At 41.6% G+C, this 25,566-nt stretch overlaps 1 protein-coding gene across 3 annotated transcripts in view; it reads right to left on the minus strand.

Annotated features, from left to right (window-relative positions):
- The window catches only part of ELP3 (elongator acetyltransferase complex subunit 3), a 121,139-nt gene that overhangs the window by 89,244 nt on the left and 6,329 nt on the right, over positions 1 to 25,566 (minus strand). Inside the window, exons 2-4 of one of the 3 annotated variants that reach the window (XM_045774117.2) lie at positions 18,851 to 18,949; positions 7,594 to 7,693; positions 4,732 to 4,870 (exon numbers count right to left, since the gene is read on the minus strand). In XM_045774117.2, coding sequence (XP_045630073.2) covers positions 4,732 to 4,870; positions 7,594 to 7,670 — 216 coding nt within the window. In that variant the 5' untranslated portion in view covers positions 7,671 to 7,693; positions 18,851 to 18,949. Of the gene's footprint in view, positions 1 to 4,731; positions 4,871 to 7,593; positions 7,694 to 10,802; positions 10,926 to 18,850; positions 18,950 to 25,566 lie in introns of those variants that run through there. The other 2 variants (XM_045774116.2, XM_045774118.2) reach the window with 2 other exon arrangements.

Consider the following 25,566-nt stretch of genomic DNA (forward strand, 5'->3'; position numbering starts at 1 on the left):
CTTTTCTGTTTCCTACCTTCATACTGTCACTTTTGGTCTTCCTTTCCACTCCAAGAGTCCTCTTTAATATTTTTCGTGGGGCTGGTTTTAGTGGTCATGAACTCCTTTAGTTTTTGTTTGGGAAACTCTTTATCTCCCCTTCTATTCTGAATGATAGCCTTGCTGGATAGAGAATTCTTGACTGAAGATTTTTCCCATTCAGCACTTTTTTGTTTATAAAGATTTTGTTTATTTATTTGACAGAGAGAGAGAGACAGCCAGTGAGAGAGGGAACACAAGCAGGGGGAGTGGGAGAGAGAGAAGCAGGCTCCCAGTGGAGGAGCCTGATGTGGGGCTCGATCCCAGAACACCGGGATCACGCCCTTAGCCGAAGGCAGACGCTTAATGACTGAGCCACCCAGGCACCCCAGCCATTCAGCACTTTGAATATATCATGCCACTCTCTTCTGACTTGCAAAGTTTCTGCTGAAAAATCTGCTGATAGCCTTATGGGGGTTTTCCCTTATGTAACTGTCTTCTCCTGCTGCTTTTAGGATGTATTTTTTTAAAATCAATACTTTTGCCATGTTAATTACATTATGTCTTGGTGTAGATCTGCTTTTGTTGCTTTTACTGGGCATTCACTGTGCCTCCTGGATGTGGATATCTGTTTCCTTCCCCAAAGTAGGTAAGTTTTCAGCTATTATTTCCTCAAATAAAATCTCTGCCCCCTTTAATCTCTCTTCCGCTTCTGGGATACCTATAATATGAATGTTATTACATTTGATGGAGTCACTGAGTTCCCGAAATCTATTCTAATTTTGCATAATTCTTTTTTCTGTCTTTCGTTCAGCTTTTTTCCATTACTTTGTCTTGTAGGTCATTAATTCACTCCTGCTTCTTTCATCCTGCTATTCAGTCCATCAAGTGTTTCTCATTTCATTTATTGAGCCCTTTATCTCTGCTATGTTATTCCTTATCTCTGTGTTAAGTACCTTGCTCACGTCTTCTACTCTTTTCTCAAGTCCTGTGAATATCCTTGCTTTAAGTACCCAATCAGGCATGTTACTTATATCTACTTTGCTTAGATATCTGGCCATGGCCTTATCTTCTTTCTTTCTTTTCTTTTTGTCTAAGTCTCTGTGCCTGTTTCTGTATGTTAGGAAAGTCAGCTACATCTCCTGTTCTTGAGGATAATGGCCTGATGAAGAAGTCCTATACTGCCCTGCTGTGTTATGTCCCAGGGCCTGGTGCTTCTGGGACTGTCACCAATGTGTGCTGCATGTGCTGTGTTGTTTTATCCTGGCTGTTCTATCCTTCAGGCCAGTCATCTTCAGAGGCTATCTTTGCCTTTTGTGAGCGGTGCTTGGCCCCTGACCTGAACGTAGTGCATTTTAAATAGGTGTGTTCTGGTCTGCTTGTGAATGAGACCTATTACCACAGCTGTCTGAACAGGGGCTCCACAGAACTCCTGAGTCAGGAGACACAGTGTAAGCAGGAATTTGGGCCCGTCTTTTGGGGGAGGGGACTGGCCAAGTTGGGACTGAGGCAAGTGTGACTGGGAAGGGCAGTTCCACAGGACTAAAGGGAAGTGGAGCTTGGTATAAGCAAATTACGTAGTGAGTGTGGGCGCTGCACTGATTCCCAGAGGTGGCCCTGTGCTTATGCTGAGGGATGGGGGAGGGAAATGGTCTTAGTCAGTTCCTTGTTCCTGGAGGGGTCTCTCCTTGAACTCTGCTTCTCTGGGATGTGCTCTGAGATGAGCAAATAACCGCTGCACTGTGTGCCCCAGGTGCTCTTCAGATCACTGTTTCCACACTGTATGTCATGGGTTGTTTGCCTGACTTCTAAGACCAGTGCAATGCCCTCTGGGCTCTATACCAGCCAGCCCCATGACCTTTAAAATTCTAGTCCTTAAGCCCCACTAGTTGCAAGAACTCCCCAAATTCAGCCCCTCTCACTTGCCAAGCCGAATGCTATGGGGATTCATTTTCCTTGTGGGTTCCCTGGTGGGACAGTGTTAGGCTGTCTCTCACCCTTCTCTGCAACTGTGGCTATCTCTCCACCACAGCGGCCATCATCTCTTTCTCTCCCAAACCGCTTCTCTGCACTTACCACCTTCTTCAATGTAGCCTCTTCTCTACCTACCTTTAGTTGTGTAGTTTGTTCTGCAATTCTTCAGGTCAATTTCTGGGGTATTTAGGATAATTTGATAGTTATCTAGTTGTATTTGTGGGATGAGGTGAGCCTAGAGTCCTCCTACTCTGCCATCTTCCAACCTCTTCCTCTATATCTGATATTTTTAATAGTTCACTCTGGTGATATTGTCAATGACAGATCTGGTACTGGTAAGAAAAAGTAGACAAGTTAGACTGAAAGTTAGACTGAAATAGTCTAAACAAGAAATAATGAAGGCCAAAATATTCCTACCAACGGTGGTAGGAATGGACAATGCATTTCACATCTTTTAGAAACTGAGTGGCTAGAGGTACCATGAACTAGGATGGAGAAGAAAGATGAATGAGCAAGTCTGAAGTTAGTTTTGGTTATGTTACACTTGAGGGCATATAAGCACTCAAAGGAGAGATTTTTAACAGGCACTCTGACAAAAGCCTGAAACTTGAGGAACGGTCAGAGCTGGAAGTCAGCATATAAGAATACTTAGAAATGTCAATGGATGAGATCACCAAAGGCACGTACGGTACTTAGAACAGTGGACCCAGGACCACAGAAAACATCAATTTTTAGAGGCAAGCAGAACAAGAAGAGACATCAAAGAAAGAAAAGAAGTAACTAGAGGTAGAAGGAGAAGGAGAGAGAATGGTGTCATGGAAGCCAGGCTTATTAGTGAGGTTGAAAGGTTGATAAATCTTTGTCTTCCACAGTGGCAAGCTCATACATAATGCTGAAAACGATAAATTCAAGACTTATCTATAGAGCATGTTACTTGGGAATATGGAAGCAAATGTCAAGAAATCAGCTAAGAGTTAAAAGTGCTTGCCCTGAGGGGAAAAATGGGAGGTGAGGGGTTTGAAACTATAGTTGAACAAAGCAGGGGTTAAGAGTGACAATCCCTCAACTCAGTTGAATATCTGCATATAACTTTCGAATCCCCAGAAATTTAATTACTTTCATAGCCTACTGTTGATCAGAAGCTTTACTGGTAACAGAAACCATCAATTAATACATTTTGTATGTTATAGGTATTATACACTGTATTCTTACAATAAAGTAAGCTAGACAAAAAGGAAATATCAGGACAATCATAAAGAAAATACATCTATAATACTGTACTTATCAGAAAAAATCTGCCTGTAAGTGGACCCATGCAGTTCAAACCCATGTTGTTCAACTGTATTAATTTCTCTTAACCCTTTACACTAGGTACAAATAATTAAAACAAAAACACTTGCAAGTACAAGGGAGAAGACACCAGGATTGCTGATACATTGTGTATTAAAGTTTTAGGGTTTAATTAGCCACGAATGCAATATGATCCAGGAGATATGGCCAAACAAGTCAACGAAAACTGTAATTACCACAAGTATAATACTCCCATCCAAATAAGAGATTGAATTTCTATGATCATATCAGAAACACACAATTCAATTCTGGGTATTATGTTTTAAGAGGGTCCAAATCCTATCTTTCACACTTATCCTTTTTATCCTAAAGCCCCTTCCTTAATTCCAGCTCTTAACATATTTCACACCCAGACCAAATCAAGAGTCTCCTAACTGGTCTTTTTGGCTCCAAGCTACTCTACATCTTGTATCCAAATTAATTTTCTGAAAAATTTTTTTGTTCATATTACTCTCCTCAAGTATCTTTTAACAGTTTCCTATAACCCAGCTTCTTTGCAGGACATTTAAGATCTTTTACAAGATGGACCCCAAACTAACTCTTTAACCTAATGTCCTGCTGCTTTCTCAAATGAATTATCAACTCCAGTCAGTCTGAGGCACTCACTGTTCCCTGCACACATCATACCTCTTATAACACCTCTACCTCTGTGTCTTAGTTCCTTGTGCCCTTGCTCCCATTACTCTTCTCTGCTTATACTCCATTTATGTCATTTATGTCAAGTGAGTGCCATGCTTTCTCTTAGGCTTTCCCTAGTCTCTTTTACTGCAGGGACATCTTTGTCCTCTGGACTTCCATAGTGCTTCCCATTATGTCAGTTGCTTCACAAATACCATATACAGAATGACTCTGTACCATTAACTACCTTTTAAAAGTACGGGGATGGCTCAGTCAGTTGAGTGTCCTACTCTTGATTTCAGCTCAGGTCATGATTGTGAGATTGGGTTTAGCATCGGGCTCTGCACTCAGCAGAGTCTGCCTGAGATTCTCTCCTTCTCCCTCAGCCCCTTCCGCTGCTCATGTGCTCTCTCTCTCAAACAAACAAAATATTTTAAAAATAAAAGTACTTTTTATAAGTATCAATTGTATTAAAAGCCATGAGCTCAAAATGGCAGACAATATTTTATCATATCGAGATAGTCACCAAGCCTCCATTTATACCTTTAAGGACATCAAAACATCATCTACTCCTTTAAGCACACTGAATGTTTTTCCTCGCTATGACCTCATAACATTCTGCACATGTCTCTATTGCAGCACATATCATAATATATGGATTTTATTAAACTGAATCCCCCTTTTCCACCTCGCTACCTGGGTGTTACATAGAGGCAAGGATTTCTGGCAGAATAGATATGCAATCAACATTTCATGAATCAAATTACTCACCCCACTGGCAGTTCTGATGGGTTTTGCCTTTAATTTGGGGACTAAGACCTTTCGATACTGAGGTGGGACTGCAGCGATGATATCCACCAGGCGGGGCTGTGCTGAAAGGCCATATTTGGCAGCTGTCCTGGTTTTTACCCTGGAAGTAAAGTATCTAGCATTATCAAGATCGTAATATTTCAAGGCATACTACCAAAAGAATGACCTATAAATAACATCATCAACTCCTGTCACTCCCCTATCCTTTCATCCAATGACGACAGTGGCTTTAACATTTCTGAGTATCAGGAAAATAGAAGAAAATCAGGAAAACATATCAATGACTTCTTCTTAACCTGGAGTACAAGAAAGAAAACAAAATGACTACAGGGAAGGCTCCCAGGAGAGTGACACAACATAGGTCTCATTCAACAAAGTGCTCTAGCTTCACAGGGTTCTACCCTTTTCTCAACCTCAACACTACAGCATCTGGGATTAATTCTGGTGTAAGGGACTGTTTATTATTACACTATAGGATGTTTATCAGATTCATCGGCTTCTACCCACTAGCACCCCACTTCCCATTGTTAACAACTAAAAATGTCTCCTGACATTGTGAAATGTCTCCTGGGCGGGTGGCAGAGGGGGTATCATAGCTGGTTGTAAGCCATGGTCTTGACCAGACCAACGAACAAAAAACAACTTAAAGGAAAGGTGTGAAGAACCAAACAGTAAAAAAAGTATGTATTTTTAAAAGTGTTTTAAAACTTTTTCTAATGTAACGTAGTACATACATAAAAAACAGAACATAAAACATAAACATACGTAAACATTTAAGAAGCAAACACTTCTTTTACTACACTCTGAGGAACAGAATATGGTCAGTGCTTCGGAAGAACCATTTACCCCTTCCCGATAATAATTCTAGCCCTAATCCCTCGAAATAACCTTCAGCCCAACTAAAAATCTCTTGCTTTTCTCTACAATTTTATTGCTTTCTCGTTTCTTGCATGCTAGCAAACCGTAACGGTCACCTTAATTTCTCATTTTAATCCATCTAAAAATATTGTGAGGTATTTGCATCATTTTCAAAATAAGTTAACTCAGTATCTGATTTGTAAAGAGACTACCTAAGTACTTGGTATACCAGAAGGTATAAGGCATAGTTGTTGCACGCTCTATGTTTGCATGTTTGCATATTTTCAGATAGGCATTCACAAAAATTAATGTGTAAGTGATAAAAATATATGTGATGAAACACACATATGATAATGAATGTGTCCAGAGTTCAAGAGAGGAACTCAATGTGAGCTGGGGAGACAGTCATGGAAAACAGGCCCAGAAAAGAGTTAGCTTTAGACAGGCAGTGAAGACATGGAGATGCCACTGAGAGCAAACAGGCTGGCTTATGTGAAGACACAAAAACAGGAATGCACATATTTTAAGATATATGGGTAGACTTGATAGAAAGCAAGAGACTTTCAATGTAAAGCTAGAGAAGTTTAAAAAGATGGGAAAATTGAAGCCAGACTGAGAGGCCTTACATAACGGGCTGAGGAATTTGCATTTAATTTCATAAATATTGGGGACATAGTGAAAATTCCTGTACAGGGAAATGACATGATAAAAGAGGAGACAAGGAACAATGAACCCAGCAGGAGATAGAGACAGAAAGCATAAGCTATTGCAGTACTCTAGAATTAAGTTCAAAAAGGGATGGAATAGGGAGTTAAAAGTGGAAATGAAAGTGAGAATCATAACGAAGGGAAAGTAGGCAAAATTTAAATACTAATTTGACCTAATAAAAACAATCTGAAGAGGACACTAGAGTTTCAAGCCTGGGTGAAGATTAACACAATTAAGCAATGAGGACATATGCATACAGGCTGGTTTTAAGGAAGATGTTAGCATAAACTTTAGATGTGCTAAATTAAAGAGACCAAGAAAAATACAGAAGAAGTAGAAATGTTCACTAGAAATAAAACACTTGTATAATTAGAGGTATAGCCAACAATGACAGAAAAGCAACTTCTAAAGACAGGGTAGAAAAATCACCAAAATATAACTCCACAGTCAAGAAAGGATAGTTACTTATTTATTCCTTTAGCAAAAGTTTATTAAGCACAATATTCCAAGGAAGTGATGAAACACTGCAGTATCTCAAGCGATAGGAAACAGTCTTAAAAAGGCCATGCTGTGGTGACTAGATCACTGACAACCCACCTAGGAATGGGGAGAAAACCCTTTCATTAGAGCAGATCTACACAGTGATCATCTAATGAAAACAAAAGACACAGAGATGAAAGACTACTCTTAACTGAGGATGTAGCAAAGTCAAAACTGAACGTGACTGTTGAAAAGAAACAGATGAACAGGTCAAAGAGGCTATAAAGTAGGAAAGGGTTGGATGAGATCAAGGATCCCAAAGGCAGTGTTTTCCTGAGTGAAGTGATGTAGCACAGAAGACAACATGGGCTCTGGGACAGAACCGACGATTTAATTCCAAATCCCAGTTCTGCCAATTACTATTTCTTTCCTCTTAGACAAATTATTTAATCTTTCTCTGTCTCAGATTACCCACCTGTCAAATGAGGGTGATGTAAGTACCTAACACACAGTTTTTGAGAGGACCAACTGAACTAACACAACACACTACTAACAGTGATTAGGACATAGTGAGCACCCAATAAATATTGGAAGCTATTAGTATTATTGGGCTATGAGAGAATTTTGCCATAAATGAGTGACAGGACAGAGCAGAATGCTAAGTTCTCAATTAAAACATAAAATGTGAGACAGAAAACAAGTAGTATTTGATAATTTCAGTAAAAAGACCTACCACCTAAGAACAGGATTGCTTTCTTTTTTTATAAATCCACTTACTTATTCAGATCGATGTCTTTGCCCTGTTCATGGGCTTCAATCAGTTGTTTAATAACATCTCCTATAGTCAGCATCATCAGCTCGGCAGGGCTGAGATCTCCTGGAAAAATAATAATTAACAATGTAAAAAATCGTATTATCCAGTAAAGTTTTTTGTATTTATTTTTTTCTTCCAAAATTATTCCAATCATCCCAGATGAATAGCTCAAGACACCAAACTTTATAAGACACCAAACTTTATAAGACACCAAACTTCCACTGTTTACAGTTTTTTTATCACATTTTTTGTATCTTTAATTAAAACAAACCTGCTTCACCTATATATGGAAAGAAGTGACTTTAGAAGTACAAACACTGTAAGAATGACAGATACAGAAAAGAATAGAGACAAACACGAGGAGAAAGACCCTAACTGCACAAGAAAGTGCCAAAGTGGTTAAAATAGCTTCCTTTTATCTCCAGAATTATAACGACATTTAGATGCATTATTTCATCTGACTCTCAGAACAGAACGCAGTAGATAGAACAGGAATATTTGCTTGTCCCACAAAAATGCCACCAAGGGGTAAAGCTGAAACTCAAATTCAGGTATCAACAGAATTAATATTACAAAGCAAGGCAGTACTACTTTGTAATACAAAGGAATCTGGTTCTATACTTGCCTAGGGATCTTAATGCATCTCTGATATAGTCTGTCCACTATCATGGGCTTCTGGCAACTGAAGCTGACATGACAAGCGGAAGCTGACATGTTCTTAAATGACCCCCTCCCAATTATAGTAGATTGGTTCAAGGTTGGGCACCTACCCAAGTAAGACCAATCTGAGCTCTTTCCTCAAGGTAAAAAATGTCAGTCTCCCGCCAGTGATAACAGCTGTGAGACTATAGCTTGGGAACTGCCACCAAGCATACTTCCAGCCTGCAGAGAAAGCTAGTGTGCAGAGACGATGGAGTCATCAGAGAGAAGTATAGATGAGAGAGCCCTGGCAGTTATGGAGCACCTTCATTTACTTTATCTCATTTGAAACCTCACAACACTGTAAGGTTGATATTGTCAGCCCCTTTTATAGATGTTAAAAATTAAGATGCCATTGTAAATGGTATAGTTAAGACTTAAATCCAGGTGTTTTGGCCACAACTTCCACACTTTTTTCACTATACTAAGCTGTCTCTAACTTAATGAAGCAAAGTTAACACATACAATGTTGAGAGAAAAGAAGTCCATCTATAATTGAAAGCTAAATGCTTTCGAAACCACGTAATTCAGCACTCCAGAGTTCCAAAAAGGCACTTCAAGGATCACATAACAGAGGTAGGGTTGGTGGTGGTGCTGGAAGAAGAGGGAGAGGGAGGAAAGGAAGGAAAAGGAGGGTCTCTTTGTTCATTAAACCAATTAAACCAAAGCAGCTTGGCTTTTGCATCTTTAATATATTGAAGCTCTATGTAATAATTTGGAGAGGAAAAGAGGATTCAGGTGATAAAAATAGATAAAAGATTTGAAAGCTACATGTATAGCTCTTGAGTATATAAAAAATCAACTAGAGAAGCAAATTAGTAAGAAAAGGCTTCATGGAGAAAATGGCACAGGGGTCTTTAAAGAAAGGAAAGGAATGGACAAGCAAAACAGAGGGCAATCCAGAAGGAACAATGTCAGGTACAGGAATTTTCTATCTTTGTGTGAAGGAGTGTTGTCTAACAAGAATACAGGCTTTCTGACAAGGTTCGATAAAAAAACAGATTACAGGGTACACTGACTACTAGGCAAAGGCATTTAAATGGAGTGTAGAATTATATATTCTCAAGTTTGGGAGTAAGACGAAAGTCATGTTTTCAAAAAAGTATATAAAATAAAGAAAATGATATAAAAATGATTCAGAAGGTGAAAAGAATACATATAATTTGATACGAAACAAAAGCCTTTTGAATGGCAACAATGTAAAAAAAAAAAAACCCACAAGATTTAAAGTAAAAATTTGGACATTAGGCTCCCATCCCTAGCTTCCAACCCCTACTGGCTGTGTGATAATGGGAACATCAAAGACTTCTGTACTCCCATTTCCCTGCCTGCCAAATTGGGATAAAACATACACATTTGACAAGACTGTTGTAAGAATTAATTGAAATAACATACAGGAAAGCCAATGTACTATTCAAATATTAGTTACTGATGAAGGTGGCTTAGGAGGATGGTGGTCAAAATGACTAGTAATAAATTAGGCAGGGCTTAACGATAGATGAAATGAAGACTGTGAAGCTGTCTGGCCTGACAGTCTGAGGAAGAGCAAGGCAGAGGGAGAAGATGACTAACTGGGGGCATGTAGTTTGATTCCACAAGACAACTGAAAGTAACCTGGACATCTGGAGCTGTTGTTCCAGGAAATGGTAGTGGATGCCCAGAGGTATAGTGATTAAAGACAGATTTAAAAGAAAAAAATGTGGTTTTTTGGGTGCACACAGCCTGACCATCAGTTCCATAATTTTGGGCTGGGAAAGTTACTTAACTCTTTGAATCTCCCGCGGGAAAGATTCCACTTTCCGTCACAGTGGAAATGATACCGACTTCAAAATTATTAGCAAAGGCTCAATAAACAGTAGCTATTATTATCATAGCCATCAATCATGATTAGCCCGACTGCTCACATGAGAGTACAGAGATAAGTCTAGCACTTGTGAGAAAATACTTGAAAATTTGATTCCATCCTGTTGAAAACGAAAGATGGAATTGCTCCATGCTAATTCACGAGGTAGTATAAACGAAAATAACTACATAACTGTCCTACAGAAAACCAAGAACTCAAGAGTCTGTTTTTTAACCCAGATCTTTTAAAAAAATTTAAAAAAATAGGTGAAATGTACCATAAAACAAATTTTAGCAAATTAAGAGACCCAAAAGCACGTTTAATCGACCGACCACGTTAACTCCTTGGAGGGCACACTTTGGAATAAAGCTTTTCCTGCCATCTATGCAAAAGACACCAACTGACTGCCAAAAAAGGAAGAAGGTAAAGGTAGGCTGGTAAAAAGCACAACAGGTAAAACGAAAGACAAGGGGCCGGAGCCGACACATGGACTGACCCTAGGGTGGCAGGGCGACTGGCTCAGGCAGAGAATTCCCGCGGGAAAAACTGCGTTCAGCATCTGACCGCTCAAGTGTTCGCCCCTTCCCTATCACCCCGCTTGCCCCCTCTGCCTCTTCCACGTTTCCGTACCTTTCCGCTTCTGCTTCATTTCTCCGCGGTGGTAGTATCTGCGACCACACACAACGTAACTACCAACGCGGATCCTAGGGAAAGTTGACAGCCACAAAGCAACCCCAGCCTGTCGTAAAATGACGGTCAACGTATCGTAAAGCTGTTCCCAGAAGACGGCGCGGGCAAAGGCCCGCCCCGCCCCCCAGCGGCGGCTAGCGAAGCTGCAGGAGGCGGGGCAAATGTGCAGCCGAGAAGGTTTCTGCTTGGGGTTTAAGGGCTGTAAGATGGGACTGTCTGCACGCAAAGGACAGCTTACGCGTTAGGGAGCTCGACCTGGAGGGTAGAGCGACCGGACAATGCTTATGAATAGGGGCTACGCCAGCAAGCCTAAATCAGAGTGTGGATATGGGTGGTCTCTAAGTAAGGAGTCCAGGGAGCGCTAAGTCCAAGGAGGCTGGGCTAACACCCCAGTGGGAGATAGTCTGAGGACGAGCCATCTAGTGTGTTGGAAACCAAATCAGAGCCTGGAACAGACCATGCAGGAATCAAGTAACAATCTGAGGTGCAGGATTTGACGCCAGTTAAACACCTTGGTCTCAGATGAGTGGCACAAATTATCAATAAACATCGTAGAAGCTGTGGAAATCTCTCCAGAAAAACTAGCACATGCACGAAGTTTTGCAGAGTTTGGAGGGAGGACTTGGGAAAACGTTTTCCTGAAAGCCATCCATGATCTTTGTTCATGGGCCAGAAATTTAGAGCTCCTCTCATTAACATAAAGACAGGAATTGGTTCTTTTTCCAGTCCCCTTTCTTCCCACTGGAATTGAGGCAACCCCAAGTCTTTGACCCCACCATGACACTGAAGCCGTTCTGGTCAAGTTTTGTGACTTCCCATCAGACCAAATTCAGTAGTATTTGTCTGTCCTTATTGTTATCCTGGTACCAATGGACATGTTATCTTCCTTGAAAGTCTTTCATGATAGGACCATCCACGCTCTTCATTTTTCTTCTATTTTTTCTCATCTATTTGGTGGACTCCTCCTCTACCTCACTTCAAAATATTGGTGTACCACAGGGTTCATTTCTCAGCCTCGTCTCTCCCAAGGTAATCTCCAGAGTACCAAAGCTTTAAACACCATCTATCTGCTCCCATTTTTATAGTCCAGCCCCAACTTCTTCCCCATTTGACATCTGGTTAGATCTGGGTATCTAGATTCAGACATCTCAAGCAACATGTCCAAAACAGAACTCTATTTTTACTCCAGATCTGCTCTTTTCCCACTCTTCCTTATCTGAAGTCACCATCGTCCACCTTATTACTCTCTTGCCTCACAAAAGAGAACAAGTGAGGTGAATAGTACAGTGGTAAATTTTAAAGAGAGAGTGGGACTTATTGAGAATGTGATATTTGAGCTAATATTTGATATGCAGATATCAGGGGGAAGCGTATTTTAGGTAAAGGGAACAGTTAGTGCAAAGGTCCTGGGGTGAGAGGATGCCTGGTATGTTCATGGAAAGTAAGGAGGCCAGTGTCAATGGGACACTGAGTGAGGGGTGTGTAATAGAGATCAGAGAAGTGATGGGGTGGGGTGGGGAACAGAGCAGTTTATATAAGATCTTGTAGGCCATTGTAAAGCCTTTGGCTTTTACTCTAAATGACATGGGGAGCTGTTGGAGAATTTTTAGCAGAGATGTGATCTGATTTATAATTTTTAAAATTATCTCTATTTGCTGTGTTGGGAATAGACTTGGAGGTCGGGATGGGCAGAAGAAGGGAGATCAGTTAGGTGGCTGTTATCATACCTATGTTGCAGATTCCTAAACTTGGCTGTACATTAGAATCACCTAGAGAGTAGTGAAAAATCCCAATACCAATCACATCCCATACCGATTAAATAAAAATATCAAGGGGTGGGAGCCAGTCATGTTTTAAATATCCTCAGGTGATTCCAATGTGCAACGAAGTTTGAGAACTACTGACCAAGCCCAGAAATGATTATAACTTGAGCCAGGGTAGTAGGTTGTGGAGGTGATGAGAAGTGTTCAGATTTGGAAAATATCTTGAAGATTTCAACAAGCTTTCCTGATGGACCAGATGTGGGATATGAGAGAAAGAAAGACATCAACATCAAGGGTGACACTGAAGCTTTAGTTGCCATTAACTGAAATGGAGAAGCTTGTAGGCAGAGTGGGGTTTGGCGGGGGTGTGAGGAGGTCAATCCAGACATGTCATGTTTGGGATGCCTAGTGAGCAGTAAGCCATGAAAAAGTTTCAGGCTGGAGATACCAAATGAGAGTTACAGGTACATAGGTGAAATTTAAAGCTATGAAACAGGGTAAATGTGGAAAAGAAAGAGAAGGCCGAAGACCAAGTTTTGGGGGCATTGTATTCTTGGCAGGTGGAGGAGAAGAGGAATAACCAACAAGGGAAGCTGAGGAAAACTAGGAGAGTGGTGGTTACCTGGGAAACAAGTGAAAGTGTGTTAAGGAGAAGGGAGTGATCAAATGCTGCTGCTGAAAGGTCAAGTCAGATGAGGGCGGAAAACTAAGATCATCTGGGACTTTGACAACAACAGTTTTATGAAAGTGTAGATGTGTAAGCTTGACTAGAGAATGTATTTGATAGATTGAGAGGAGAGGAATTTGAGAAGGTGAGTTTAGACAACTCTTGAAGGATTTTGCCCTCAAGAAAAACAGAGAAATGGGGTAGTAGCTGGCAGGGAAAATGGTGTCAAAGAAAGTATTTATTAAAATAATAAATAACAGGGGCGACTGGGTAAGTCAGTCAGTTAAGCATCTAACTTCAGCTCAGGTCATGACTTCAGGGTCCTGGGATCGAGTCCTGCATTGGGCTCTGTGCTCAGCACGGAGTCTGCTTGCCCCTCTCCCTCTGCTCCCCCCCACTCATGCTTGCTCTCTCTCTTAGATAAATAAATAAATTTTTTAAAAATAAAATAAAACATAATAATAAATAATAGCCAGTTTTTATGCCAGTGGGAATAATCCAATGGAGAGTGAAAATCTGATGAATTACAAGAGGAAGGTACTTTTCCTAGTCCTGCAGTTGGAGAGAAGTGCACAGGAGAAGATATTTGCTTTTAATGGGTGCGTGGATAGTCCCTCTAGTAACAGGCTGGAAGGCGGAGCACATGAGTGCAGATTCTGTTAGATGGTTATTGTGATGATGGGGCTCTGCGAAGTTTTCTTTCAATTGCTTCAGTATTTCAAGTGAATTCAATGAAAATGCAGCCTGGTAGATTTTCCAAACTTTTAACAGACCTAGCATTCAGGTGTCTAACAGCAGGTATGAAGGACAATCATAAATAACCCAGGCATCTTTAAAAATGATCAAAATTAATTTTAGTTATTAGGTACTTTAGTAGTACCTCTGATTTAGAATACAGTTAATTAACTATTGAAGCAAAGAAACAGCCAGTAGGGGGAGACCTAAGCATGTGTGACATGAACGTAAGCGTAAGGTGTGGTTTTGCCCAGAAACAGAAGATCCAAATCTAATGATGGTATTCACGTTGATATTCTTTGCTTTGAACTTTATACTGGTATTTCTATGATTTTCTTGTGGATGAGGCATACCATCTTGCTAAAAGTTCTAAATATTTATCTTTTTAAAAAAAATATTTTATTTATTTATTTGACAGAGAGAGAGACAGGCAACGAGAGAGGGAACACAAGCAGGGGGAGTGGGAGAGGAAGAAGCAGGCTCCCAGCGGAGGAACCTGATGTGGGGCTCCATTCCAGAACTCCAGTATCACACCCTGAGCCGAAGGCAGACGCTTAACGACTGAGCCACCTGGGCGCCCCTCTAAATATTTATCTTTAATTCTTTTTAAGCTCTTTGCTTTCTGAATCCCCACTTTGTACTAAAAAATACCTACAGTTACTGGGAGTTGTCCTCGTAAAGACTGAGTCTGCCTTTGAAGGTCAAACACAACCTGAAGCTGAAGGTCAAAAAAATGGTTTTTTTCCCTGTACGTGATGTGATTGTTTAGGTTGCCAAACACAGCGAAGTAAAGTTCTACTTTCTTCTCCATTAGACAGCATTTTAAAAATATTTGTTTTTCTGGGTTTTTAAAAAGATTTATTTATTTATTTACTTATTTATTTTTACACAGAGAGAGAGTATGCACAAGTATGGGGGGGCAGAGGGAGAGGAAGGGAGAGAATCTCAAGCAGACTCCTGCTGAGCACAGAGCCTGACATCAGCAGGGCTCGATCGATCTCAGGACCCTGAGTTCATGATCTGAGCTGAAATTAAGAGTAGGATGCCTAACCAACTGAGCCAGGTGCCCCTGTTTTTCTTTCTTTTTTTTTAAATATGGATGTAAAATTTAAGTTCCATAGAGATCTTTAAAACTATATGACCCTCATTTCTACAAACAATCCAATGTTGTTTGGTTTTTGGTGAGGTTACCAAGAGTTAGTTAATCTTTACCACCTCATGATATCGATCTCGAACAGTGATCTTGTATTTCAGGGTGCAGGAACCAGTGCATTGTCTCTCTTGGGGCTGGGGCATTTTTCCTATCTGCTCAAGTAAGATCCATCAGAATAGGGTGCCTGGGTGACTTAGTTGGTTAAGCATCTGCCTTCAGCTCAGGTCATGATCCCAGGGTCCTGGGATCGAGGCCCAAGTCGGACTTCCTGCTCAGTGGGGAGTCTGCTTCTCCCTCGATCCTTCCCCCTTGCTTGTGATCTCAAATAAATAATGTCTTAAAATAAAGATCCATCAGAATAAATTTCCCCCTCAAAGAAAGGATGCTGCAGGATGAATGTTGCAATTTATTTGGAAAGAAAAAAATACTAATACCTGCCTACTTGTAGGAATAGGGCAGAGAAGGATGTAAGATCCCCAATCACACAGAATCGAAGTTTAAACGAGAGGGGGAAATAGCATGAATCAATTTCTGAAGGGGGAGATCGTCATAAATAGCCCTTGGATGGCAAGTCAGTTTCACTTCTGCTTGTTTGAATGTGGCTTGTGACTGTGGCCACAAAGGGCTATATACCCCAGCTGGTTCCACATATCTATACCAAGGCAAAGAAACTGCCACCATCTCCTCTGTGGACTCCTAGAGCTGAAGCAGAAAAAGTGACATCTGGTAAGTTGTATCTCTTATGTAATTTTTGCTGTAATGTATGGTTGGTTTAAAGAAATAGACTTCAGATTTATAGAAACATTGAGAAGATAGTACTAAGAGTCCCCATGTAACCCACATCCAAGTTCCTCTCTTATCTTACAACAGAATGGTGCATTTGTCACAATTAATGAAACCATATTTGTAGCATTATTATTAACTAAGGGCTATACTTTATTCAGATTGTCTTAGTTTTCTTTCTACTGTCCTTTTTGTGTTGTAGGATCCCATCCAGGACACCATATTACATTTCATTGTCATGTCTCGTTAGGCTCCTCTTGGCTGTGACAGTTTTTCAGAATTTGTTTTTGATGATCTTGACAGTTTGGAGGAGTACAGGTCAGATATTCTGTAGGCTTAACCCCTATTGAAATGAATCTGTTTTCTCATGATTAGACTGGAGTGATGGGTTTAGGGGAGGAAGATCACAGAGTTAAAGTGCTGCTCTCATCATATCACGTCAAGGGTACATACAGACAATTTGATCTCTGTTGTTGACCTTCATCACCTGGCTGAGGCAATGCGTCAGGTCTCTCTACTGTAAAGTTACTTTTCTCCCCTCCTTTCCATGTTGCCCTCTTTGGAAGGGAGTCACTCTGCAAAGCCCTCACTTAAGGAGTGGGGGGTTATGCTCCCTCTTCTTGAGGTTGGAGTACCTACATAAATTATTTGGTTTTTTTCTATATGGAAGACTTGTTTCTTCTCCCTCTCATAATTGTCTTACAGTAAGTTTTTTAATGAAGGAAAGTGGGTTTCACTTTCTGATTGGTTTAAGTGAATTTTAAGGCTATGCAAACACCAATGAACTAGAATCTGGAGAATCAGGTTTTTGTTTGAATTTTACATAAGAGTGTGATCTTAGGCAAGTTACTAATCATTCCTTCCTTCCAAAAAAAAAAAAAAAAACAGCCAGTTCAGTCATCGTTAGGGGTAGTATTAATGTCACATTTATTTATTTATTTATTTATTTATTTATTTATTTATTTATTTATTTAAGGAAGATAGAGAGAGAGCATAAGCGGGGACAGGGGAGGGACAGAGGGAGAGGGGGAAGCAGAGTTCCCGCTAAGCAGAGAGCCTGACACGGGGCTTGATCCCAGGACCCTGAGATCATGACCTGAACCAAAGGCAGATGCTTAATGGACTGAGCCACCCAAGTGCCCCTATTAATGTCATCTTATGCCTCATTAGCTTTGGCAAGCTTGGGGGAGCAGTATGAGAGGATTGGAATTCATTCTGTTGGACTCTCATAATGTACATTATGAAAATATCTGCTTATTTTTCTTACCTCTTCTTGAGGGGGTGGGAAGGAAGGAGAAAATCATGTTATTCTAGTAACTCCTTTACTATAGCCACCTCTGGGGACTGCACGTCTCAGGTTGCACATACTAGCTCATGTGTTAATGCTGAAAATATAATTCCTATCCTTTGGGATTCAAAAGCTCTTGTTTCACTTTTGCATTGGAGCTATGTGTTTAAATTGCTTTTTTGGCACATACCTAGCTTGGAAGAACAGTGCGATGTCCAATAAAATGGTTAAGACATGTTGCCAATACCAAAGGTATTAAAACTTAAAAAGAAAGGAAATACATCCTAAACGTCACCAGCATTCCATAAGTTTATTAAGAATCTCCTTCTCCTTATTTCATACTCCAGTCACCTCTCTATGGGAGGAGGTGAAGACTTCGCCAAGGCCTCTTGGAGGACAAAGAGATAGAACTCTCCAGGTGATTGACTGATCAAGGTGGACAAGAATGGAGTCAGTTTATCAGAGAAGGCGGCATATGTGCTCTCAAAACTAAATAGACTTGACCCTGGTGAATCCTTGTACTAATTTCTAATTTAATTGTCTTCACCAAATATTCTAAAAATAAATAACATTTGTACAGATGCTTAAGTGCCTGCAGACCAACTGTGCATGCAGTATCACATTTAATCATCACAATGAACTCCTGATATAGGTCTCTTTATATTCCCATTTTATATGTGGATAAACTGAGGCTTACAGAGCTTAGGTGATTTGCTCAGTGTTACATTGGAGTTCTGGAACATGATCCCCAAATAAAGACATTCTGAAGCCAAATCCTGAGTAACTTCCACTACACTGTTCACATTTTGCAATGTAAGCCCTGTGTGTGTAGACACCTTCCCCGGTGTAGCCCCAGCACCTAGGAACAGTGCCTGGCACATAAGAGATACTCAACAAATACTTGAATAAATGAATGAATGAACATAATTCCTGCCATTATTAATCTTACATCTAAGATACATTTAAAAGATATACCTCATTCCTTCCACAAATATTTATTCAGTGCTTACTATGGACCAAACCCTTCCCACATTCAATAAAAGTGGGGAGTAAACCAGTTAATGATCAGAATACCCTGTAAAGGAAGTTTGCTAAGTTAGGAGACAGAAATGCAAGGATAACAAAAATCATGTTAGGAAGGGTTAATGATGTGAAGCAAGGTAGGATGAGATGAGATTCTGGCTGAAGGAGAAGAGCTAGGGGAAGAGAACAGGATGTTTACAATTCTTAAACACATTCGATTCTGCAACAGACACGGAAGGAATGCAGTGAAAGTGTTCTACTCAGTCTCTCCCCCTCACCTCTCTCTCTCTCTCTCTCTCTCTCTCTCTCTCTCACACACACACACACACACACACACACACACACACACACACACTGGGTTATTTTACGTCTGAGGGCACTGAAGAATTAATGTTCAATCGAAAGCTTCAGTTTGAGTCCCAAGTACAATTTTATCTAGTAACTACTCTCAGTCCTACTCAACAGCCTTCATCCCCAAAATGACTTTGTCGTGTATTTGAAGGAACCCCTCATTTGTGAACGCTGTTCCCTCCATTCTCCTGCATTTAAGCTCCAGAGGCTTTATTTATATAGTACCTGTGAGAGGCTGCTCCGTGGAATGGAGAGAACACTGAACTTGGAGTCGCTCTGACCTTGGACAAGTTCTTTCCCCTCTCTGGGCGTCAATGTCAATATCTGTAAAAGAAGGGGCTCAAGAGCATTCTTTATTTAATTCAACTATATGAAGCTGTTCTAGTCAAGGAATAACTATTGCATTTGTGCATTTGATGTCCAAAAAAAAAAAAAAGACGTCAAGTAAACACAAACAAGAAATGGAGAATGGGAGAAGCAAGAATAACTGTCAAAAGTCACAATTATTTAACAGGAAATGCGTTCTGTGCAACCTTCCCATATCTAGCCAAATATGCAGAGAGTCTCATTTAAAAGATGCTATTCTTAGGCTCTGTGCACATGAATGTAAATAAGTACTAAAATCAAAACTTAAGTGCTAACCGCATCGTTGAAATACAAGTGAAATAAACCACACGTGAAAACCTTGTCTGTTTGAGCAATAAATTTGAACTCTTTTCAATTGCTTCTCAACAGCAGCCAAACTTGCACAAAATGCAACCACCATTACTGCCTCTCCTTGAGGGTAAAGTCAATCTGCACATAATTTGAGGAAGGACTGTGCACCCATGGGTCATTTGCTCCTGAAAGCGAAATGAACCTGAAATTACAGGAATCTCGGTTGTGTTGCTTTTGATTACACAGGAGCCCTAATAATTGGTAAAGTCTTGGTTTCAACGGCAGGTGACATTTCAAATTAAGGCTTTTAATCTTTTTGGCATCCAACTACATCAGAGAATATTCACATTTTAAATACTAGTTCCATCTCTCATTCGTAGATGGGGAAACTAAGACCCAGGGTGATAAGATGACTTGTCTGAAGTCCTACCAGCTACTTTGGTGGCAAAGCCAGAACTCTACATTCCACACCTGACTGGCAGCTTACCGCCCTTCATGCCATCACCTAGTTCAGCTCAGTGACTATGTACTGAATGTCTGCACCATACTACCCTTCCTATTGATACATTTGTTTATACGTTTTCCTTTGAAGTGCCTGGTGTTTCTTTCATTCTGCTTTCTCAGCCTTTTTGTTGGTGATCCCTTCCCACTTTCCAGTGTCTTAGTTTGCTGATCAAATGGTCCCTTCCTGCCAGTCTTTGAACACTAGCAGAGGGAATTGGAAGCCCCATTTGCCACAACCACAACTCAGATCATTTCCCATTTCTCCACGTTTCAATTAGGGAATCACAAATTACTCATGTACTGGTACCATAGATGCCCCTGCATTGGGAGGCTCATGGTTCGGTGTCTCCACTGCATGCAGCAGCTAAGCCCAGCCCAAACTCGAATAGCTACATGCTAACAGCCCTTGCTGGCCATTGTGTACTGTTGATTTCATAAATGAAGTTAGATGAACTGAAGTTCCTATGACCCTAACGGAAGCCAAAACCAATGCCCAGGATTTGGCGAACATGTCTGCCTCTCCTCTAAATCGCCTTCTCTCTCAGACTGAAGGGCCTTCGTCTCAGTGTTTATATGGTGGCAACACTTACCAACTTGTTAGTTCTTTTGTACTTCATCTGACTTCTCTATTTCTTCCTGGATTGTGGCTACCAGAAAACAAGTTATCCTGGAGGTCTACAGTCGATTTGTCTATTGATAGGACCATATATTTTGTTTTGTTCCCAGCGCTCCCTATGATATGGTGCCTAACACTTTGTGTGACTGTGGCTCTTTGAGCTGCTGTCTTCAGACAACAACAGCTTGCTTTCTTTCTTGGGGTAATTCCTAGTTCTGTATCTAAAGGTATTGATGGGCGGACCCTGGCTGGCTCGGTTGGTGGAGCACGACTCTTCATCTCTAGGTCATGAGTTCAAGCCCCACGTTGGGCATAGAGCCTACTTAAAAAAATCAAGTTATTGATAGGCATTGCCATATACTTGCACATGTTATAGCTCACCTACCCATTTGTTTTCCTATCCTACCTAGGTTTCGACGTGATTTAACATTTCCAACTCAGCATTACAAACCAGGAGCTGCTTGTGTGTCTCGTGAATTCTTGTGACTTCATAGAGGACTTCTACCACTAGCTTTGCTGGTGAACACTTCAAGTAAGAACAGAGAATCTTGGGATTTGAAGAGGCTTAAAATTCATCTAGTCCGATGCCATTGTTAAGTCATCATCCCAGTATGGGTTCAGATACCTTTAGGGGCAGAAAATTCCTTCCTTTGGAAGGGAGCTCATTGCATTTTGGACAACTCTAACTACTGGAGAATGTGAGGCCAAAATGGCCCTTCCATGGAAGCTAAGAGCCCTCGTGGTCCTCTCTTGGGACCACAGAAAACTTGTATCATTTACCTCATATACGCGACTCTACGGTCATGCATTTGCAGACCAGTGTGAAGTCCTCTGCACATCTTCTGCCTTTGCAGTGTCATCCCTTTGTCAGGCTCAGTATTCCCAACACTCTTCGTGGTTGATGCTGCTCCATTTGCATACGTGTCCTCTTGTTCCTACTCTTTGCTTTACTTTTTAAGCCAGGACTCTAATTGTATCAAAAACTAATTTGGTTTAAATAAAAACTTAAAAAAACTAATTGGCTTTAAACATCCTATGGTGTAGAATCTCATTAGAAGCTTCCCATCCATTATTTCCTTCCTTCCTGCTTCGCTTCTTCCTTCCTTCCTTCCTTCCTTCCTTCCTTCCTTCCTTCCTTCCTTCCTTCCTCCCTTCCCTCCCTCCTTCCTTCCGTCCTCACTTACCGTCAGTCATTACACTTCATGATGGAAATGCAACACTGAAACAAACGTAGATATGACCTCGAATAGCTCTTGGTTCAGAAAGGAGGAAGGGGCAAGAAAGGATTATAACAGAGGTGTGCTTGGAGCAGTGGTGACACAGGAGGGGAATGACTGGGAATCAGGACAGTTTCACAGAGGAAATGCTAAAACAGGATCTTGAAGAAAGAGTAGGAATTCACCGGGAAGAAGAGGGGAAGGGTACTGCACACAGAGAGAACCGCCTATGCTACACTGCACGGATTAGGATACCTGCCTTGGAGAATCGTAAGGAGTTCGGGGTGGTCTGAGAGGGAGCCTCAAGATAAGGAATAGAGAGATGAGGAACTCCACCTAAGGCTCAGGACCTTGCACGTAGTAGGGATCCCCACTACATCCAGCCGACACCAGCCAGGCTAAGAAGAAGAGGCTGTTTTGACTCTAACGGCCCAGGGGTCCAGTGGCAGTTGCCAGATCAGGTGGGATTTTGCATTTTTCAGAAGGGCTGGTGACTCTCTGCTTTTGAAGTACATGGCTGAGTGATCCACACAGCAACGTCAGACATAAGAGAGGAAGCCCTTCGGGTGCTCCCCACCTGTGTTGCTCAAATTCTCCTCTATGTGTGGAGGCAAAGAAGCTGCAGGGTAGCATAATCTACCCTACCCTAACAGCACAGTCTGTTCTGGGCCTCTCTGGGCCCCGTTCTCCCTCCATGCCCAAGCTCTGTCGGTCTAAGACTGCAGACAGGTGGGATCTGACACTTCTTTTGGATGTCTCTCTCTTCCCCCCACCCCCTACCCCTGCAGATGCCCCCAGCCATGGTGCTGCATGTAGAGCCGAGGAGGGGGTGTCTCCCTTGTTGAAGTGGAGTGGGGTGGCAAGGAAGACCCGGAGAACCTAGTTATCTCGTCTCTCCTGGTCCACTCAGGAGCTCCCAAAGCCACTCCAGGGAACCCTAGGAATACCAAATGTTCCATCCACCTTCCAGATTCTTGCTGAGACCTGCTGGAACTAAATATAACTGAACCCGAGACTTATCTGATTGGGCCACTGATGTCACCCAAAGGAGCAAAGCCATATAAACTCACTTTCGTGGTTCTGGTCACTGGAGGTTTATAGTTATTTCAGAGTGGGTTGTCTTAAAGATCTCAGATAATATCTGCTTAAAGTTCTTATAGATGTAACTACTACTGAAAACCAATAGTCAAACGTGGATTTTTGTCATGTTCAGATCGACATGTAGTATATGAGGTGTTGTGAGGAGTTCCAAGATAAGTTAGAATGGCCATTGCCCTCTAGGAGCTTGGAATCTAGTTGGGGAAACAGCATAAGCAGATTTACACATTGTTGTTGTTGTTATTGTTTTGCTTTTTGTATTTACAATTTCTGCCACCCCCGCCCCCACCCTTGTACTTTGTATATTTTTTCAGGCTGGTTCTCCTAAGTGGACAAAAACAGACATTTGCATAACAGGTGATGGAAGACACTGAGGATTTTGTGCGTCAGGGACCACATCCAGGTAACATCCCTGCAAGATCCCTGATGGAGTAAATAGTTCCTATTTATCGTTATATAATGAAGGCTGATGTGTTGAGACTGTAATTATAGTCAGTGTTCCTTCCTCTTTATTCAAAAGCTGCTTTCTTATGACACTGTTTAATAGTGAATGAATATAAATTATTTCAACAATCAAAATAGCCTATTCATAATGTAGTGGACTGTCTGACTAGCAATTATATTTATATACACCCCCCCCCCTTTTAAAAGGAAGTTCCTTTGGATTTTCTGGATTTTCTGAGGATAGTCTCTCTTGGAATGGGCAAGGTAAGGCCCCTGGAATCATATCAGCTGCTTTCCTTAGAAGGAGAGATATAGCATGAATGCCTTTGGAGCCAGCGAGGGTGGTCTCCCTCTCTAGAAGGCTGACGTAGGGCCCCTGGAGTCAAGAAGGGAGCCTTCCCTAGGAGGATGCAGGACAGTAACCCCTATGTGCAGAAAACAGGGAGTATCACATTGTGTTTTGAGAATTGAGAGGAAAAATTCCTCACTCACAGGGGATAAAATACCGTAGGGGCAAGGGATACACGAGTTTCTGGGTCAGTGGAGTGGTGGCTAGCATCCGAGGCGTGGTTGGGCACATAAACTGAAAGAACAACAACAACGGGGCACCCTTGGTTGAGCTTAGCCCTGAAAGAGCTTGCTTGGAAGATGCATGGCACTCTCCTACAACCCTGGGGATCAAGGAGCCTGTACCCTGTGTCCGGCTTTTAGGGATCAGTTTTCAAAAGCGACACCTTGTGGCAGCAAGAAGCAACAGCAGTAGTAGAATAGCTTTGGGCTGTCCCCACTCACCCTACTGCTCTTTTTCTTGGGTGATTCAGTTTAAAATGCTGGAAAGGGGGTGGGAGTGCTTGAGCAGTTACAGGGAATGAGAAGAGATGTGACCAGTTCAGACCAGTTCATTCCAGTTATAATCTATATAGAAAGACTACCCTTAAATGGTCTAAATCCCAGATAGAATTCTTTCTCCTTTCCAAGTGGCTTTTCATTTTAGAAATTAAAGAAAAAGTTTAAAACCCTACTGTTTTATCTGACATCTTGGCCTTTGCTTTCATTGAGAAATAAGCTTCTGATCTTTTATCAGATTAATTGCCAGTGCTTATGAAATTGAAATAAAGACCATGGATACATGGACCCATCCCTTGCTTTATACATGTGGCTAAGATACTACACACATATTGTTTGAAAAAAAAGAGTTCCTGAATTATAAAGTCGAGATCAAGGCCCGACATCCTTGACTTTCCACATGCAGGTTGTAGAAACATCCTGGAATCCTGAGAAACCTTTTATAACATGGACTAAATTATTCTTTGACCTGTAGCTGGCGTAGGGTGGCCTGAGTGGCAGATTCTTTTCTTCCCTGCTTCTTCTTCTCCAGTTCCAACCACTGAGCCCGCAACTTGGCATTTAATTCTCTGTAGTCCTTAAACTAAGCCATGTTGAACTCTTAGAGTTGAGCACAATTAAAGAAGTTAGAATATCTGAGACAGAAGGGTCTGGAATACAAGCTCTTTCAGCTCCCTGTCTCTGCAGGAGCATGAGGTGGCAGAGAGTCGGGCTTTGGCAGACAGCATCCTACCACACTGCAGTACTTTCTGGGGGGTGAGCTGGCTCCAGGACATGGCAGAATTCATGCTGGAAGCCGTAAGGCTGAACCGAGGGGGAAGGCCGGCTGAAAGGTCTGGAAGTCCTACTGTCTGGAGCCCGGTGGTGGAGGCTGGGCCTTCTGGGCCCAAAGTGAAACTTCTCCTCTGTGGTTCTTCAGGGAAGATGACCTCCCAATGTCATGCTCAGTTCTGGGACCTCACGCCCCCATATGAGCTTGGAGGGCCATGACTCTTGGGGATCAGCTCTTCGGGTTCATCTTATGGCCATTTCCCACTCCATAAAGCACTCGGTTAGGATCATTTCCAGTAAACTTGACCCCACAGACCCACCTATGGCCCTTTTCTAACCAGGTGGAGACCTTCAGGGGGTATTTTCTAAAACTCATCCAAAGCACAATGCTTTGGTGTACCCTTTCCCGAGGATTATGGACCCTACCAGCCCTTCACTTCATAACCGAGGGAAATCATGAAAGTGAATAAATTTCCAGAGAACTGCAAAAATTTGCTTCTTGGGGATTTCTCTTCTTTTTTTGTGTAAGGAAACAGCTGCTCATGACTTTCACTGAGGAAGGCGGGAAATTCTTCCAAATTTAACCTCTAAAGGGCATCCACTGGTAGAACGCCCTCCCACACTATTACATTATGTGTGTTTGTGTCGGCCCTCTCATCTTCCAGATGGTCAAGGAGAAGAGATTTGCCCTGGTCATGTGGCCTGTTCTTTCCTCTGCACTCTGCTCCTGATCAATTTCTTTCCCAGTCTGAAAAGACCTCCCAGAGGCCTTTCTTCACCCCACACTT

The sequence above is a fragment of the Ursus americanus genome, chromosome 13 (genome assembly GCF_024610735.1).
Source record: "Ursus americanus isolate L20-20 chromosome 13, mUrsAme1.1.p, whole genome shotgun sequence".
Taxonomy (NCBI): Eukaryota; Metazoa; Chordata; class Mammalia; order Carnivora; family Ursidae; genus Ursus; species Ursus americanus.